General features: G+C 32.8%; 1 protein-coding gene across 2 annotated transcripts in view; it reads right to left on the reverse strand.

Annotated features, from left to right (window-relative positions):
• The window catches only part of LOC118198768 (sn-1-specific diacylglycerol lipase ABHD11-like), a 52442-nt gene extending 35218 nt beyond the window's left edge, over nucleotides 1-17224 (reverse strand). For both annotated transcript variants that reach the window (XM_035370527.2, XM_035370528.2), the window contains exons 1-2: nucleotides 17090-17224; nucleotides 847-1003 (exon numbers count right to left, since the gene is read on the reverse strand). In XM_035370527.2, the coding sequence (XP_035226418.2) occupies nucleotides 847-1003; nucleotides 17090-17097 (165 nt within the window). In that variant the 5' untranslated portion in view covers nucleotides 17098-17224. The remainder of the gene's footprint in view (nucleotides 1-846; nucleotides 1004-17089) is intronic.
• Between the last annotated feature and the right edge of the window lie 2772 nt (nucleotides 17225-19996).

Raw genomic sequence — 19996 nt, forward strand, 5'->3', positions numbered from 1 at the left:
TCTCTCTACTAGTTTCATATTTGTTCCACAAATTGGGCACTTATACGATATTGCAATCAAACTTTTTTCCATACACCATTCAATAACGTTCTTTTTGCCTCTTCGCTCCAACTGATTAAAAAAATCCAGATTCAGATACTCATCCCTTCTGCAGTAAGCACCGATTTTGACACACTCATCAATAATCAAAACATTCTTTAAGCAAAAGATCTCTTTTCTGTATTTTCAGAAGTTACGGTTATAATTTTTAACTCATGCATTCATTATTTTCAATCGTTTGGTAATGATCGTTTTCAATCGTTTGGTATCTTAATAATACATTTGTCAGAGATAATTCGTTGCGTTAAATGCTAACACTACCACACACCACACAAAAGTAGATTTATAATTAAAAAAAACCTCGCGCAGAACATAATAAACCTACCATTTCAACTCAGTTAAAACTTCATTTAAGTTTTCTTTAAATACGAAGCTATAGCATACTTATAACTTGTTTTTAAGGAGAGGCGTAACCAATATTACGTCATAAAAAGGCGTGTCCAAGCATAAGAGAAGTAAACACAGCATCGACTGATGCAGCCTATTCTGCGATTTAGCCGAAGAAACCATTTGAAGAATTAAGACCTTTCTCCCATGTTTTCTTCTAGTTACAGGAATGGTATTGTCCAGCATACTGCTCTTCTTCCAGAGAAATCCCAATGAATTTTTTAAGATTTCCATTCTCTTAACTGCTACTAAGACAAAAGAATTATGAAATAATGTATATTTAGATTTGACCAAATAAGTAAAATAATGGTCCTTTAAAATTATCCATATGCTCGTTATAATTAGAAACTGAGAATTTACCTTTCGACCTGTCCCGTCAGCGAGTGGTCGCATTACATGGTTCCATGTATCTTTTGAAGATACTAAACCATGCAGCAAAATGATAGGCGATAGAGACAAGTCTGCATCGAGTTGTTGTGGTCCGATGCCATTAAAAGCCAAATTGACTTCAGGAAAACTAAAAAGAGAATATGAAGTTGTAATATGCACATATTTGTAGGTTGCGTATATAACGCGTATCTAGATAACGACTATCATCAACATAGCATTAGTTAAGGCAAAATTTTTGATAGACATAATGTTAAAATAGAGAAGGTTGTAGAGAACAATTAAATTTCATTCAAAAAAAAAATCTGAAAGGTTTTAGATTTTAAATTACGTCCAGAGGGGCGTTTTTTAAACATTTTGCCTGTTACATTTATTTATTAAATATCACGTTCTTCGCACTTAAGCCACAAAATTCAGTTAAACAGCAATATCGCAGAATAGTTTTAAAATGAGCATATCTTTAAAATTTCTGACGCAAAGATTCGCGCGCTGGAGATAAAAATGTTTTTTCTGTACAACGTTGCATTGCTCGCTTTGAAATCCTTGAGTTTGTTAACCAAAAATTTGTTAAAGTCATACAAAATATAAAATCGATAATAAAACAAATTCCAAATTTCATATTTGGTCTTCCACATGCCCATATTCGCAGTAGGATTACGTCATTCAAAATTCGATGGCTCTATCTACCGTACACAATGCGAGAAATATGCATACATTTATACACATTTTTCATTATTTAATTTCTTCAAACATTTTGGCAGGACTCTAACATTTGGTGGCAACAGTTACAAAAGTGAAACGGTCATTTATAGTGAACCAGCGCAAAATCGCAAAACGAAAACAATAATCCTTCAGGGACAAGGTCCCTTTGGACTAATAAAAAGATTACGTTCATTTGCACTTAAAAATTTTAATGTGAATGGAATTAAGATTTATGGCATATTTGTGGAATTCAGAGGTTATTATGACTAATATATATATATATATATATAATATTATATTCTTTCATTGCAACTGAGGTCTGTGTTGGCTCAGACTTCTGTGCAATAAAGTCTGGCAGAATAGTTTTTTTTTTTTTTTTTTTTTTAAACTCTCGAAGCATATCATAGTAGTTTTCAACACTTCTTCCACCTTTCGTAATTATTGTTACCTTATTCATTCGAATCAACGCCTTTCAGAAACTTCATCTCATCTTCGACAAATCCTTCATTAAATTTTAAAAACATAGCTCATTTTTCCTGTTAGTTGAAGACCAAATGCAACACTTTCTTCAAAATATTGTTGCGTGCGTATGGGTTCGTTATGAAATGAATGCACAAGTCCGATGAAAAATGAACAAAAATTTATTATTATCACAACAAAAATGCTTAAAATTTCTCAAATTATCATGCAGTATTACAATACCTCTCAGTAGTTATCTTTTAACTACTCAAATGTACAATAGAACGTAATTCAAAACAGCTAAAGAACGCTAATCCGCGAATTCGCTACAATCAACAACAGCAGTTTTCTAAACAACAACAAACTAAGCAACTCCTACAAATTGAGATGTTTTCCTCCTTTTATAAGATTTTAAAATCACGCGCTAGAATTTTCCAGTACTTTCTCGAAATCAAAAAGAGATATTTATTTATTTAATGCACGCGCTCTTGTATTTTCAATTTTCCGACTTAGATTTCTTTTAATATTCGTCACGCGCTGCACTGCGCGAGAAATAAAACCATTTAATTTATAATTGAACTAACATTAGCTTTTTAAATACCAAATTCGTAACACTGCCCCCTTCCCAAGGACTGCACGTCCCGGGCAGTACAATCCATGGACAGGAAGCTAAACTTAAACTGTGGCATAAATGCATTAATAAGCATTAGATTACAATAATAAACAACATGAACAATAAATGCAATAAATAAAACAAATCAAATGCTATCAAATACAAATCAAATGCTATCAAATACAAATCAAATACTAAATGCAAATCAAATACTAAATACAAATCAAATCAAATACACATTTAAAAACAAACAGGACCATGGTCTGATACTATTTACAATTATTTACATTACGTACTATGGCCATAGTAATGAGCTAACCTGTCGTAATGAACGACTTTAGGTTTAGAGTTCGAAGACTTACGAATCCGAACCACGACGTCATTCAGCCTATTTAGGACTGTGTACGGGCCATCCCAAGGTGACTGTAATTTCGGACAAAGTCCTTTCCATCGAGTCGGATTCCACAACCACACCTTGTCTCCTTCGTGGAATTGATGTTCAGTAGCTCTCGTGTTGTACCTGGACTTCACTTTCTCCGTCGCCAGGTTGACTCGCTTTCGTACGGAACGGTGCATCACTTCAAAACGGGACTGGACATCTTGGATGTATTCCTCAGGCGATGAAGGCGCATCCGTATGTCGATCAAACAGGCGGTCACAAGGCAGACGAAGGTCACTACCGAGGAGCATTTGTGATGGAGAACAGTTGGTAGTCTTGCGTTTCTTTTCGACCCTAGTATGATTTCGGCAGCTTCCCGAGCTCGATCTTTCGGACAAGGCGTCGACATTTCCAGGCGAGGATCCCTTTTGAGGATGGATAGTCATGCCATCAGATGCTGGAAGCAGTTTGTTGTTTTTCAGGTCTAAGGAAAAATTGTATTTCCTTAAAAAGTCCAATCCGAGTATGCATGGATCTGTGATATCCGCCACATATGCCGTGTGATGGTAGGCGGCACTTCCAAACGTGATGCTTACGTTTAACTTCCCAATTATGTCGATCTTATCACCAGACGCAGTCTGAAGGGTAACACAGGATGGCGTCCAAATACGTTTATCTTTAAACTGTTCAGCTAAATCTTTCCTAATGATGGTAACATTAGCTCCTGTGTCAATGATCATATTGCAAGGAACTCCATCGATATTCCCATTGATGGACAGTCCGTTATTGTTGACACTCACTATAGAGATCTTAAGCGCTTTAAAACAGGGTTTTTCATTATCTGGCAATCTCCGTTCCTTGATATGGTCATTAATTTGTTTCCTGCGTCGTTGCTCAGAAATTGTCTCAATTTTCGTACCCTGGGGTGTTCTGCAATTCTTTCGTACGTGGCCTTCAGCTCCACAGTTCCAGCACTTTGCTTTTTGTCAGTCCTTTTCCTTCCCGTGGCATTTAATTGTCTGTTTAAATCGTATGCCTTATTTTCCGTGCTCTGGGGAGTTCTGCAGTTCCTTCGTAGGTGGCCTTCAACACCGCAATTCCAGCACTTTAGGGTCGGTTTCGTTTCACCACTATTCCGTCTTAAAGCCTTCACTGGTCTTGTCAACTCATCCGTTTTATTATCCGTGCCCTGGGGTGTTCTGCAATGCCGTCGTAGGTGACCTTCAGAACCACATCTCCAACATCTTACAGACACTTTGTTCTCACTGCTACTCCGTATCAAAGCATCGACTTGTCTGGATAAATCATCTAAACGAGCCATCAATTGGTCCCCTGAGTCGTGGACTCGCACAGCTCTGACTGGGTAGCGATCTCTAAGAGTTGCTTGCTGGGCTGCCTCCAATTTCATAGCGTACACTAAAGCGCTTTTCAGATCTTTAACATCCGCCATTCGCAGTGCTTTCTGTATTTCAGAGTCCCAGATGCCATCGATGAAATATTGCAGGGACAGGATTTCTCTTCTTTCTGTCGGGCACTCCGAAAAGGCGTGATGTGACAGCCTTTCAACATCCGTGGCGAGCTCCTGAAGTGTTTCGGTGAGCTTCTGTTGACGGGATTTTAATTGGAGCCTGCTGTAGTCTTTTAAACATTTCTCGCCGAAGCGCAGCTAAAAAGCGCCGGATAGAGCTTCGAAATCTAGCCTTTGATTTTCGGGAAGCGTCTGCAGGATATCCGCTGCGTCTGCTCTCAGAGAAGCGGCGAGATGACAGGCCTTAGCTTGGGAATCCCATCCATTCGCATCCGCCACGATAGAAAACTGGGTCTTATACACTTGCCAGGATGTCTTCCCATCATATGTGGATAGCTTCAGAGATGGACGAGCAGGCATCGGTAAGAATTTAAAATCATCACTCTTGCTCCCAGCCGTCGCTACGAATTTCTTTAAAGTTTCCAGTTCTTTGGCAACCGCAGAAACCCGGTCATCAATTTGTTGTTCGATTTGTTTTTGAACGGAACATACTCTTCCTTCTATTTCTTCTTTAACGGAAGAAACATTTTCCTCAATTTGTCCCACTTTATTCTCAACCACATCTATTCTGCCTTCCATAGCATCGAATTTGGTTTCTATTATGCAGGCAATTTCTCTTTTCATTTCGTATTGACTTTCTTCAATCTTGACTTGTCCAGCTTTTATTTCTTCTTTAACGGATTCCTTAACAACTTTTTTTCGTCTTTAAAAGTTAATTGACCAGCTTGAATGGCCTTCATCTCTTCCTTAACGGATTCTTGGCCCAATTTCATTTGTTCCTGTGCCGTTTTCATTTCTTCCTTGAGGGATTCCTGGCCCAATTTCATTTCTTCTTTAACGGACCTTTGACCAGCATCCATTTTCTCTTTAATTTCTTCTTTAAAAGATGTTTGGCCAGCTTCCATTTTTTCTTGGAACGCAGCAAAAGCAGTAATGAGCTGTCTCAATTGTTCTTCCATCCCTCTTGTTATTGGCATTCAAACCCCACTTCTGACACCAAACATTGTTGCGTGCGTACGGGTTCGTTATGAAATGAATGCACAAGTCCGATGAAAAATGAACAAAAATTTATTATTATCACAACAAAAATGCTTAAAATTTCTCAAATTATCATGCATTATTACAATATCTCTCAGTAGTTATCTTTTAACTACTCAAATGTACAATAGAACGTAATTCAAAACAGCTAAAGAACGCTAATCCGCGAATTCGCTATAATCAACAACAGCAGTTTTCTAAACAACAACAAACTAAGCAACTCCTACAAACTGAGATGTTTTCCTCCTTTTATAAGATTTTAAAATGACGCGCTAGAATTTTCCAGTACTTTCTCGAAATCAAAAAGAGATATTTATTTATTTAATGCACGCGCTCTTGTATTTTCAATTTTCCGGCTTAGATTTCTTTTAATATTCATCACGCGCTGCACTGCGCGAGAAATAAAACCATTTAATTTATAATTGAACTAACATTAGCTTTTTAAATACCAAATTCGTAACAATATTTTTGATTTTAAATGTCATATTTTAAGTGTGAGTTTCTTGCCATAGTAATTTAAGAGCTTTACAAATAAAGACATCCAATGAAGATGGATATCCATATAGACATCTAATGAAGCTCTCCTATAACAAGAATTTCATGTTTTTAAAAGGACACATAATGTCAGTAAAGTAAAAAGGACATCGATTCCTTTCAGGTACATTTAATTGCTTATTGTTTCTCTCTTACAAGAGTCTGTGTTTATAATAGCAGGCAATATTTTGGCTCAGTTAATCCCGATTCACTGTCGCTTTGCTTTCTGCTTTTTGTTCTATCTCTTCATTTGTTCTCGATCCATTCGTTGAAACAAATAACTGACCTTCTGAATCAAAACAGCTTTAATTTTGGATCTAAATTCGTAATTCCTACTGCGTGGGCAAAACACATTTTTTTCTTAATTTAAACTTTAAAGGGAAATTTTGAAATGGGCTGTAAAGATTAGCTTCAGAGGTAAAATAACGGTCTAGAGAATCTTTAAAACTTTTTTAAGTAGTTACGAAAAATAAGTAAAGATTCTTTGTGAGTGCACTTATGGTTGCATAAAAATCCCTTTCATTGCAGTTAGAGCGAGGCGACTTAAGTGCGGGGTGATGCAAATCGGTATGATATAATTCAGAGTATCATTGAAATAATTTTATAAAATTACCGATAACATAACTTTAAGCGTTAAAAATAAGTATAGTGTGTTATTATAGATGATTTACGAAATTATTCTTTCCTTCTATGTGTAGTTTTTTTATAATAGTAACTTTAGTTAAAAATTGTAAAATTATTGTAACATAATATCCTCATATTAGTAATAAATGATATTTTATGAAATGGAGATGTGTTTCTAAAGTAATGTTCGGGTAATTATGATACAATTACACGCCAAACAAGTACTAATTTAGAAGTCAAACAACAAAAATCAGCGTTTATTTTACTTAAAAAGTTTAAAACAGATTTCACGATTTGCAGTACAAAAATCACCATCTATTAAATTGAGTCAAATAACGGAGCCTTATTGGGAGGTAGATGTATTAGTATATAATAAAATGTTTTCTTAACAGTATAACTTCTTTCGAAAATAATTATTTTCTCACTTGCATTTACCCGTAGGTTGAATATCTACAATACTGCTACATCTAATAGGTTTCATACAGACAATAAAGATAAATTTTAAACCAAATAATAATTTTATTAAAATACAAATAATATTGAGTACTATATTTTAATTTGGTGATTTAAGCATTTATTAGGCATGTGATCATATATGAACTTATGAACTTAGTTATTTATATTGAATTCTTAAAAACATATATAAAGTACGTGTGTTAAGTGACTGATACAGTTATTTTCTTTAAATAGAAATTACTATATAATAATTTTTTCCTCCACAGTATAACCTCTTTGGAAGACAATTATTTTCTTACTTGTATTTATCCTAGGACTGAATATCTACAAAACTGCTACATGACGTCAGAATTTAATAAGAGATTATCTTTTATTGATTTACCGGAGGTGATTTCCTTTGTTAATAAATTTTTAGCCTTTGTATTTTTAATTCGTATTCCAACTATTTTACTACGTATATGATGATTATTTCCTAGGTACCCTTAACGGCGCTTATTTTCGAATCTATAATTGATTCAGATGGCCTTAATTTTAGACGTAAATTTTTAATTTTTTCGTATATTTTAAGCCTTATTGCTTCCTATATACTCAGAATTTTACCTTATTTAAATCTGTTCATAGTACAACATTTACTTTCCGTAATCTTCATTAACTTACTCATTTTTACTTCCTTGTACGAAGTAAAAAGGAAGTATTGTAATCGCGAAAAGTTTCAGGTAGCATATTTCAACGAAATATCCATTTTGACCGCTATCGAATGCAATTTAACGATGTTTTTGCGTGACATCTGTACGTAAGGACAGACTAAAAGACTCTTTTCCGCAAAAAAATTATAAAACTGCTTTAAAATGAATTCTGAAGAGAATTTTTTTGTGGCTTCTGTACGAACGTATGTACATACGTACGTATCTCGCATAACTCAAAAACGAGTAGCATCAGAACGTTGAAATTTTGTGCATAGGACTGCTATAACATGAGATGTGCACCTCTTATTTTGGTTGCAATCGGCCGCGCCAAACGTATATAAATATATTTATATATATATCCACTCTGTTACGCGGGTCAGTGATCTCAGTTTCTTTACTCCTATATGTTTGGAAATTGTACATTTTGTGCTTTAAAAATGATTGAATTATGTTGCTCTTATCTTCCGGTTAAAGTTTATATGCCTTTCGTAAATCTGGAAGCAATATTTGTACAATTAATCAACAATTTAAAAGCTGTTTAAGTGCGGTTAAGCCTTAAACTTTAAATAATATGGCAGACATATTTATTTACATTTGAAACAGCAGAATACTAGATTTGTTGCCAATATAGAGAGACTAAGCTTCGCAACAACAAAGATAAACGTCTTCATTTATTCTTTCGAATTAAATCATGCTTAATCCTTTCTGGAATTTTTTTGAGAAAATAAGTGTTTAAGATTTACTTCGTAATTTTTAATACAGATATTTTGAGTTTTCATGTATTTTTGCCTTGTCGCGAAGAGAGAACTGAATTAATTGAATGAGAGATACTAAATCGTCTGTGAAAAACTGTTTCATTTTTGTTTTGTTTGCTTAATTTCTTTTATACATCTTTCTAGCTTTATTGTAGTATTTGAATAGAACATGTGGCAACAATTAGATAATTCTTCAAATGATATAAATTTTGTGCGTTCTGAGTTATAATATGAGAAACGTTTCAATGTACTGCAAACTGTGTTTTTTATTATTTTACTTACCAACTATTGCTTATCAGAAGAATAATTTTTATGAAATTTTAAAAATGCCTTACAATACATTCTGCAAGAGATGGCGCCACCAGAGCTTCAGTCAACTAAAATGCTTTTCCTCCCTACTAATAGATGGCGCCACACGAGCACCTCATTTGTTCAAAGTTTACTCTTTCTAAGGACGGCGGCACAGGAGCCTCTGTCTAGTAATCACTGAGTTCTAGCACAGCATGTGCACAAGTACGTCCATATTATTGGATACAACTTACTCGATTCTTCACGCAATTAAAAGTCAAGTATAATATATTGGTAAAGGCCGTTATGGTCGATTGCCTCTTACTGAGTGATAAGACTTAGACATAAACATAGTTATAATATGAACGAAATATAATACTGTTAAGTGAACCTAGCGCCAGAGTGTCGCTATGGTAAACAAATATAGTGAATTTTAAAGAGTGCATTTATTCTATTGTGATTTATGCGCTATGGACGAAGTAGATTTAATTCAATCCAATAAGTTTAAATGAAATGCTAGAAAAAATGCGTATAATTTAATATTCCGTACAAGGAAGTCATGTGGTGTACACATCAGATTTTTTTATTTTTTTTTTATTAAATTCATTTTACCCTGAGTTATTTTCATACCTACTAACCAATACTTTTAATGTTAACTTACTTGTTATATTTTACATGTGTAATAGCTAAAATAAACGACGTTTTTATTTATTATATTATTCAACTTTAGATGTAATTTTAAACATTTTTCGTGTTTTTTAACGTCTGTGATTTTCAACATATTCTGTATTTTAACTTATTTCTTATGTTTTCTAATCACACAGATGACCTTTACTTAATTTAGATGCACATTTTTAGCTTGTTTTATACATTTTAACCTTCATGATATCTAATGTACTCTAATTTTTAATTAATTATATTTTTGTACTATATACATGAAATTTATTTGACTTCTTTCATACATTTTACTCTTCGTAATTTCCAATATGCCTTAATTTTAACACAATTCCTATATTTTAAGATCATATACATGACTTTATTTAATTTTAGATGTAAAGTTTAACTTCTTTTATATTTTTTAACGTTTTTAGTTTCCAACATACTACGAATTTTAACTAATTTGATACATTTTCACACTATGACTTTAATTTAATTTATTGCTACTTTCATACATTTTAACCTTCGTAATTTCCCAAGCATACTTTTAAATTTAGCTTATTTCCTATATTTTTTTACCATATATATGAACTTTATTTAATTTCAGATATAATTTTTGACTTGTTTCGTACATTTTAAACCTTCGTAATTTTTAAAGTACTCTAATTTTGAACTTGTTTATTACATTTTCCCACTATATACCTGACTTATTGAAGTTTAGATAAAAACTCAGTTTTTATCTAAACTTCAATAGTTAGAAGTTTAGATAAACTTCTTTTCTATTTTTTATCGTTTTTAGTTTCCAACATACTCTGAATTTTAACTAATTTGTTATATTTTCACATGACCTTTCATTTAATTTGTAAATACTTTCATACGTTTTAACCTTCGTAATTTCAAATAGGCTCTTATTTTAGCTTAATTCCTCTATTTTCTTACCATATATATGGGCTTTATTTAATTTTAGATATTATTTTTAACTTGTTTCATAAATTTTAAACCTTCGTAATTTTTAAAGTGCTCTAATTTTGAACTTGTTTATTACATTTTCCTACCATATGCATGAACTTTAATTAATTTTAGATGTAATTTTTATACTTTTCTGACACTGGTTTTCTTTCTAGTTTCCAATATACTCTAAACTTTAACTCTTTTTCATAATTTTCGATTGTAATCACGCTTTTGATTTTACTATTTCAGCTAAATTTACATATTTAAATTTCTTAAACATAGAGATAGTTTTCAATTAAGCATTTTAGTTTACAACCTTTAACTGTTGTTCATATGCAATTCGATGAATAGCCCTTACTTAGTCTATATTTTAAAGTACTATTTTAATTTTAATTCTACAATTTATCATACTGTAATACTATTGCCTTGACTGATCTAACTATTTTACTTCATTACTATCTTCATTCGCATTTTCAAACTTTATAACTTCCTGCATATTCAAATATTCATATATATGCTTTATTTCCTTTTAATTCTTAATACTCTTTATATCTGAATATATGTTTTTACGCTCTTCAATGTTAGAAATGTTCAGTTTTGAATCTTGATTCTCATTAAGCTAGTTTGATAGATTCCGAATTTTTAGAATGAAATCTCAACTTTCATCCATAATTTTAGAACCATATTCATTCTTTCATGTTGTATTTTAACTAACATTTTAAATTTTAAGTTCAGACTTTTCTATAAGCCTTCTTTCCCAAAATTGTCAGTGCCAGAATAGTTAGGCCCACCAGCGGCCGAGCGGTAAAGTCGCTGAACACTGGTAGTTCTGTCCGAGGTTCGAATCCCGCGAACGGGCTGGCTGCATGGGTGGTTTCGTGGTTTTCCCCATGTGTAACGTGTATACGAGCCAGTTTCCCTTAGAAAGTCCTCCACGAAGGCATCCCTCCCCTTAGGCAGATAGCCCTCGTGTGCTTTGCCATAATTAAATACACCACCACCACCACCAGAATAGTTAAATGTTGTAGCGCGCGTGAACGCATGCAAATTTTATATTGTTGCGGATTTGGTATTTAAATAGCTAATGTTAGTTGAGTTTTAAATTAAATTGTTTTATTCCCCGTTCAGTGTAGCACGTGACGAATATTGAAGGAAAGCTAGACCGGAAAATTAAAAGACATGAGCACGTGTATTTAACATTTAGTAAATAAATAAATATCTCTTCTTGATTTCGAGAAAGTTCTCGCGCGTGATTTAAATTCGGTGCTACTTTTGGTAGACGGTTGCACGGATTTTTGGCGATTTACTTTTTTTTTGGATTTTGGCGCAATTGTTGGCGTGGTTTTTACAATCGTCAGCCATCTTGAAAAACGCCGTTTTTACGTTATTTTTCGCATAGTAAAGTATTCAAAACTTTAAAAAATAAATATAGTTAAAAATAATGGATTAATGTTTTGTTGAAAACATTGTTTTTTTAAGATGGCAGGCAAATGTAAATAAATACATTTACTACGAGTATAAAATACTAAAGAAAGGTTAAATTACTTTCATATAGCTCAGAAGAAGAATAAAAATACCGCTATAAAAACATTGCGCCAACGTTTAATTGGATTAAAATATTACGTAAATTGAATATCGAATTAGAAACCATCATACCAACGTTTAAAAGAATTAAAATATTACTTAAATACTTTAAAATAAGTAAATAAAAACGCTTCGTACACTAGAGCTAAAATGAAAGCAATTAGTTTATTGTCGGTAAAAAAGGAGGAATGCCTAAAACTTTTCTTACCGTTACAGCGGTTATTTCTTTCAACATGACCACAATACCATATACGGCCGTCCTCAGAATCGGCTCTTCTAAGGACCTTCATCTGTGATCTACATTTGCGCACTTCATTGAAGAAGCAATTAGCGAGGTTGGTTCCTTCAGAAATTTAAAATAAATTTCCTCTGACCCTTGTAAGACTTTATAAATAAATCTTTGATTAGGAAAGCCAGGCTGGCCAAAATAAGGTCTCAAAGGACAATTTTTTGATTCCTATACCAATATTTCTTGGTATTTACCAATAACAACATTCATCTTTGAAAGAGACATTTTAAAAGGAATTCGAAGATATGAATTAAATTTTAAAATGGCGTGGTAATGCACAAATTTTCAGCAACTAATCAGGGAGCTGATTACAGCTCGTTAATGCACAAATAGTCTATAGCCAATCAGAGAGCTGATTACATCACGCCTAAAATTAAAATTATTTAAATAATCATACATAATAAAATCATTTTTAAAAAAATACAAAATTAAATTGTATTTTAATATTTAACAGCCATAAATAATGTTTAAAACATCAGATTAAATTTACAGATATTAAAAGCAATTACTTTTAAAGTAAGGTAACGTCATTGATTACATCATCCACAACATAAAATTTCATAAAATATCAGAAACAATAAAATTTTTATTTCAAATAAAAATGTAAAATTAAATTGATTTTTAATATTTAGAAGCCATAAATAATATTTAAAACACGGAATTTAATCATAATAAAACGTATTATTTTTTAAATAAAATGACAACAAAGTATCGGTTACCATAAATAACTTATCCAGCAATGGGTTTACCATAAGTCGTATTACTCGCCAAAAGAAAAATCGCCAAAAAGTCGCCAAAATCCGTGCAACCGTCTACCAAAGTAGCACCTAAAAATCTTATAAAAAGGAGGAAAACCTCTCAATTCATTTAGTCAGTGATTGTAGTTAGTTAGTTACTTAGTTTGTTGTTGTTTTAAGAGTTTGTTTAGAAAACTGCTCTTGTTGATTGTAGCCAATTCGCGGATTAGCTTTCTTCAGCTGTTTTGAATGAAGTTCTATTGAACGTTTGAGTAGTTAAAAGATAACTACTGTAAGGTACTGTAATACAGCATGATAATTTGAGGAAATTTAAGCATATTTGTTGTGATAATAATAAATTTTTGTTCATTTTTTATCGGACGTGCATTCATTTCGTAACGAACCCGTACGCACGCAACAATTTTTGGTGTCGTGAGTGGGGTTTGAATGCCAATAACAAGAGCAATGGAAGAACAGTTAAGGCAGTTAATATCAGCCTTTGCCTCATTAAAAAAAGAGATGAAATCCAGCCAGGAAAAGATGGAAGCTGGCCAAGCATCCATTAAAGAAGAGATTAAGGCGAGACAGGAAGCTGTTAAAGCAGAAATGAATGTGGGCCAAGAGGAAATTAAGAGAGAAATCACATGCATAATAAAAAACAAAATTGAAGCTATAGAAGACAGAATTGACACGTTAGAAAACAGAGTTGGAGAAATTGAAGAAAAGATTTCTGCCGTCCAAACCAAATTGATGACAGGGTTCCTGCTGCCGTCGCCAAAGAAGTTGACAGCCTAAAGAAGTGCATAGCGACGGCAGGAAACAATTCTGAAGGTTTTAAATTCTTACCTATGCCTGCTCGTCCATTTCTGAAGCTATCCACATATGATGGGAAGACATCCTGGCAAGTGTATAAAACCCAATTTTCTATAGTTGCGGATGCGAATGGATGGGATTCCCAAGCTAAGGCATGTCATCTCGCCGCTTCTCTGAGAGCAGACGCAGCGGATATCCTGCAGACGCTTCCCGAAAATCAAAGGCTAGATTTCGAAGCTCTATCCGCCGCTTTGGAGCTGCGCTTTGGGGAAAAGTGTTTGAAAGACTACAGTAGGCTTTAACTAAAATCCCGTCAACAGAAGCCCACCGAAACACTTCAGGAGCTCACCACGGATGTTGAAAGGCTATCACATCACGCCTTTTCGGAATGTCCAACAGAAACAAGAGAAATCCTGCCGCTGCAATATTTCATCGATGGCATCCGGGACCCTGAAATACAGAAAGCTCTGCGAATGGAGGATGTTAAAGATTTGAAAAGCGCTTTAGTGTAAGACGAGGCAGCCCAGCAAGCCACTCGTCGAGACCGCCAACCAGTCAGAGCTGCTCAAGTCCAGGAGCCAGGGGATCAAGTCACTGCTCGTCTAGACGATTTAACTAGACAATTGAACGCCTTGAGACGGAATATTGGTGATAAGAAACCGACCGTTAAGTGCTGGAACTGCGGTGCTGAAGGACACATACGAAGGAACTGCAGAACATCCCAAAGCACGAAAAAAAAAAAAAAAAAAAAGACAGAGGAGCTAAACAGCTAAAAAAATCTAGTTTTAATTTGTCATCTACTGCTTTGATCAATGAGGATTTTTACATAAAAACGCGTTTTTCTCCAAACATGATTTTTTTATACTCGATGTACCTTTTCTCAGGAACTACTGCTCACAGGTATCTAAACATTTTATGGCTTATTTATTAGATTCCATAATATTTACAGAAATGAGCTTTCTGTAATAAACTTAGAAAAAAATTTTTTTTCCATTTTTTTCGTGTGAGAAAAGTGTTAAATTTTACTATGCCTAACAAAATATTTTGTAATTTACTCTAAAATTCAAAATGTTTCAAAAGCTCATTTCAGTATAATCAGATAGATATACTTTAATTACAGAAAAAATTTCAAGCTTATATCTACAGCAGATTTTGAGAAATGGTACATCGAAAATGGCCAATTTAACATTGTCGGTATAGGGATTTCTGATACCCCATAATATCACCCATTTAATTTTAAAAGTTTAGATCAATTCAGTAAGGCGAATTATATGCAGAGTTTTCAAATACGAATATATTTCTGTAAGAAACTGTCTACCATGCCACTCTTGTAAATCACTTAAATGAATCCAACCAATTAATAAAATATTTGTATTTTCAACAAAATTTAGTACATCTATACAGTCATTTAATTCATAAAATACACTGAGCTTCATACCAAACATTTCACTATTTCGTAGATTCTTAGAACATATCAAAATCTTTTTAAAGAATACATATCATTTCACATTAATTAGGGAGTGCCATAAGAGTTTAATTGCAGGTATTTACTGAATTATACTAAAACTTTTAAGGGAAAAAAATCAAATATTTTTCACCCTTCATGAAATTTATGATCTCTTATGAGATTTATGGTATCTCCTAAGAGCTTGAAGACTTAAAAAACGTTTTGAAAGCAGAAGTTGAACGTAAGAACATAACAAACGTTTTGAAAGCAGTGCGATGAAACAGTATAAAAAATATTAAAATATTTTCAAAATCTTAATTCCCATAAAAAATTTTAGACATTCTTATGTGAAATTATACCTTCAGTCGAACTTGAAGACCAACCAGATGTATTACATGATTTGATACATTTCTGGAATTGTTTCCGGAAATAGAAGCATATATTTTTCATATGTAAACTATTACACTGAATCAATTAAATTTTATATCCATATTGCTAAACATTTTTTACTGTACAAAATTATTTTAAGCCTCATATTAGAGCTTCAACTTCCATAAATTTCACATAATACTACAGTTACCCACTGCAAACTAGAAGAAAAGATGGATAATCTATGTTACATACAAGAACATAGACTAAAATGATCAAGGACCTACTTAAAGGTCACATTTTCCAAGACGATATATCCAATCTCATTAGAATGAATCATCTAAGGTAGGAGGGGGTAGTTTATTATCTTAAATTGATAAACAAGTGTTTAGGGAAGTCAGGACCTGTTAAACTACCACTACTAGGATATGTACATATCCCTAGTTTAACAAGCCCTCACTTTCTTAATCGCTTGTTTACCAGTTTAAGATAATAAACTACCCCTTCCTCTACTGTATGTACTGTATTTTGTTTTTGTTCAGTTCAGTAACAAAGACTAAATTTCTAGAACAATAAAATTACATACAACAATTATTTAGTAATTATTAGAATGCTTGGTTTCCCAAGCATTAACCTATTTTAGAAAAGGGTGAAATTATGCATATTACGCTAATTCAGTATAAAATTATCTAAAATATTAAAAAAAGATTCGATATTTAATTAACAGTTATTTTAGCAATGACAGTTTGCTCATTAAAATATCCGAATAGTTAAATAACAGATGAAGTTAAAGTCTTACATGCACTTATCGCCTTACGCCTTATTGCCTGTGTAATATATCGATATTTATGACTGATATACCGAGTAAAGGTTAAACAGTAGTGGAATCTTTATATAAAGCAAGAATAACTTTTTGGATAATTTCCCATTACATAACTTTTAATATTAGAATAAAGAACTAAACTTGAAAACTGGTGCTAAAATTTCAACGCAAAAAATTTCCCACCTTTGTCTGGGCAAATAAATTTTTTAAATTTTCAATGCCAATACCTTTCAATATTTTGAAACTTACATTTCTAACGCTATAAGGAATTGTATCCCTTATTACCACGTTAGAAATCTGAATTATTATTTTTCAAAACATAAAGGAAAATAATTGATTTTTTTTAAACTTTGTGGCTTCTGTTGCTTAGTTTATTATGATTATAACAGTATTGTTTCTTTAGCCGTAAAATATACTAAGTAACATAAAATATTTTTAAATTCTTTTAAATGAAAAATAAAAATCACTGAAAACACAAACTTACCTAGACATGTTTGCTTAGCTTCACGCAAAACAACTTCATCATTTGATAATGGATAATGAACTGCAATAGTGATTGAAGTATTATCTTTTTCTTTGTGGAACTTTATCTGTCATTCACCTGCGATACTAACGCTAGAGAGATAAGAACATTTTTTTGTATTAGTATATTTGCTATTGCGATAATACATAGGGAAAAATATTTTAATGGTTTGGTTTTTAATCAAATTAAACAGTAAACATAAAAATGCTGGACTGGTATGTATGGACGAAAAAGAAAACTAATTTTATTTTTCAAATGCACAAGTAATTACCAAATACAAATAACAATATATGAAAAACAAGTTGCAGTTATTCTTGAACGAATCTGATAAAATTAATATAGCGAATTATAGAAAAATGTATAAGACTGATTTGGAGTTTTGTGTAGTAGACACGAGAAATGATAACTGACATAAAAGTTATTTACATTTCCATCACTTTCTTTGTAACAAACGTTTTGAAAGCAGTGCTGATATTTAGCGATATGTTTTCAATAATTAATAAAAAAAATAGAGGCTCAAAAGAATTTCAATAAATCTACACCTTAAACAACAACAAAAAAAAAAAAAAAAAAAAAAAAAAAAAAAACAGAGAGAGTTCTGTGTTTTCTGTTCTAGTCGGCTGATTAAGGAAATTTAATTTTCGTTTTCATGTCTGGAAAGCGCGACTTAGGATTTATATTAGATTTATATAGCATTGTTCTAACATAGATACTTTTTCTCAAAACCAGACTTTTTCTGAAATGTCACATCGAGTCTTTTCCATATTTCGATTCTGCGACTCCAATGATGTCTAAATATAAATTTTTTTAACGCTTGGTGAGAAACTTACCCAGGAGTTAAAAAATTTATTTTCGGGCACCTTTATTAAATTTGAGACAGGAGTAATTTCCTGTGCGAAATTTTTAATTTATAGCAATCTATTTTCCTTTTCGGTTTTTTCATTGTGCACGAGTGGAAAAAAAGATGCATCGTTCATTCTTTCAAACAATATTAACAAAATTCGTAAAGCATATTTGTAGTCATTACACCTTATAACAAATATATTAATTCACCAATATTCACGTATATCTTTGGAAATTTTGGATAAAAAAAACAGGTATGCCTGGAAATACTTCTTTCAAGGTCATGGAAAAAATATTATAACTTCAAAACATTAAAAAAAATAATAAAAATTTCAAATTTAAAAATAAAACAGAAAATATCTGCGAATTTTATTTGGATCGAAACTAAATTTCGAATTATGAAAGACGGGATTAAGTAAGCTTATTATAAAAAGAGATATTAATAAATATAATATACGAAATTAGCATTGAGGAGCTAAAATTTTGAGAAGTAAACTTGCGATTTTTACAAAACGTGGCACTTTGGCATAGTTTGAGTCGTAGACTCGAAATATGGAAAAATCATTGGTATGTCATTACAGAAAAGTCCTATTTTGTGTCAGGTTACATATGTTAGAACAATGCTTTATATAGTAAATTTAATATATATCCCAAGTCACGGTTTTGGAGAATGAAAAATGTGAGTTACATTTCGTCAATCGGTCCAGTAGAACGGGATATAAAAAACTGTTTTTATTATTATTATTTTTAATTACTTTTTTTTCTTGTGCAAGGTCTACACCTTAGGCTGCGTTTGGTTCAATTTTTAAAAGATGTAGTACGCAGGTGTAGATGTAGTATGCAGATGTACAAGCAGGCAATGCCGTAAATAGAAGTATGCAAGGTACACAGCTACATAGAAGTTAGATGTTTCGCTAAGCTAAAATTTGCATGTTTAAATTTTAAATTTGCAAAAAATTAGAAACAGATTAATATTTTTGTTTACATATAGACGCACACACATATTATATATACTATATATCCATATAATGAAAGAATACAAAATATGCAGGGGGATTCCAAATTCATGGTACAAGCTTGAAGTGGAGGTACAGAACAAACATACAAATATTCACATAGGAAACCCAAGTCGCAATCCATTTATTTAGTCATAAATGTAACTTAAAATGAATTTATAATAATAAAATTTTAAAATTAGATAGAGATCACATAACATGTCGTATGAATCGCTTCATACGAAGAACAGCACCCACGGAACCTTTTATCACTCACTCTTGCTTTAAACTACATCACGAAACACATTTGCATGAAAAACACTGCTACCGGTAGAGGACAGTGGATGAGTATTTCAGCACGGGAAGACGCCATTCGCGATGGTGTTGTCGTCAGTGATGGAAGACTTTACATATGCAGAAAAAGCAGACATGCATTACATGTACGACCGTGCAAATGTATCGTCATGGCTGCGCTACGAATATATCACGCGCAGTTTCCGAATAGACGAATGCTGAGTCAGAATGTTTCAGCGGTTGCATCATCAACTTTGTGAAACAGCTTCTTTGCACGTTATCAGACGGGATGCTGGTCGATTACGAACTGTAAGTAATCCAAGATTTGATGAAAGCATCTTGAACACTGTGGCTGATACACCCGCGTCAAGACTAACACCTGTTGCACAAAACGTAGGTGTAAGTCAACATACCATTTGGAGAGTGTTAAATGAAAATTACTCACATCCCTTCCATTTTCAGCCAGTTCAAGCTATGAATCTGCAAGACTATTCTCTGCGCTTGAACTTCTGCCAGTGGCTTTTGTGGCAATCTGCATTGCAGCCGGACTTCGCAGATTATGTGCTATTTACAGATGAGACGACGTTTACCCGCGAGGGTGTATTCAGTGCGCACAATTCTGTTGTAAGGGCAACTAATAATGCTAAACGCAACTTGACCACATGCGTTTTATCAACGAATGAGTGTGAATGTGGGGGCGGTTATCTTCCCCGATTTTCTAATTGTTCCATACCTA

The sequence above is a fragment of the Stegodyphus dumicola genome, chromosome 3 (genome assembly GCF_044657685.1).
Source record: "Stegodyphus dumicola isolate Sdum_Otavi_A_Nest chromosome 3, ASM4465768v1".
Taxonomy (NCBI): Eukaryota; Metazoa; Arthropoda; class Arachnida; order Araneae; family Eresidae; genus Stegodyphus; species Stegodyphus dumicola.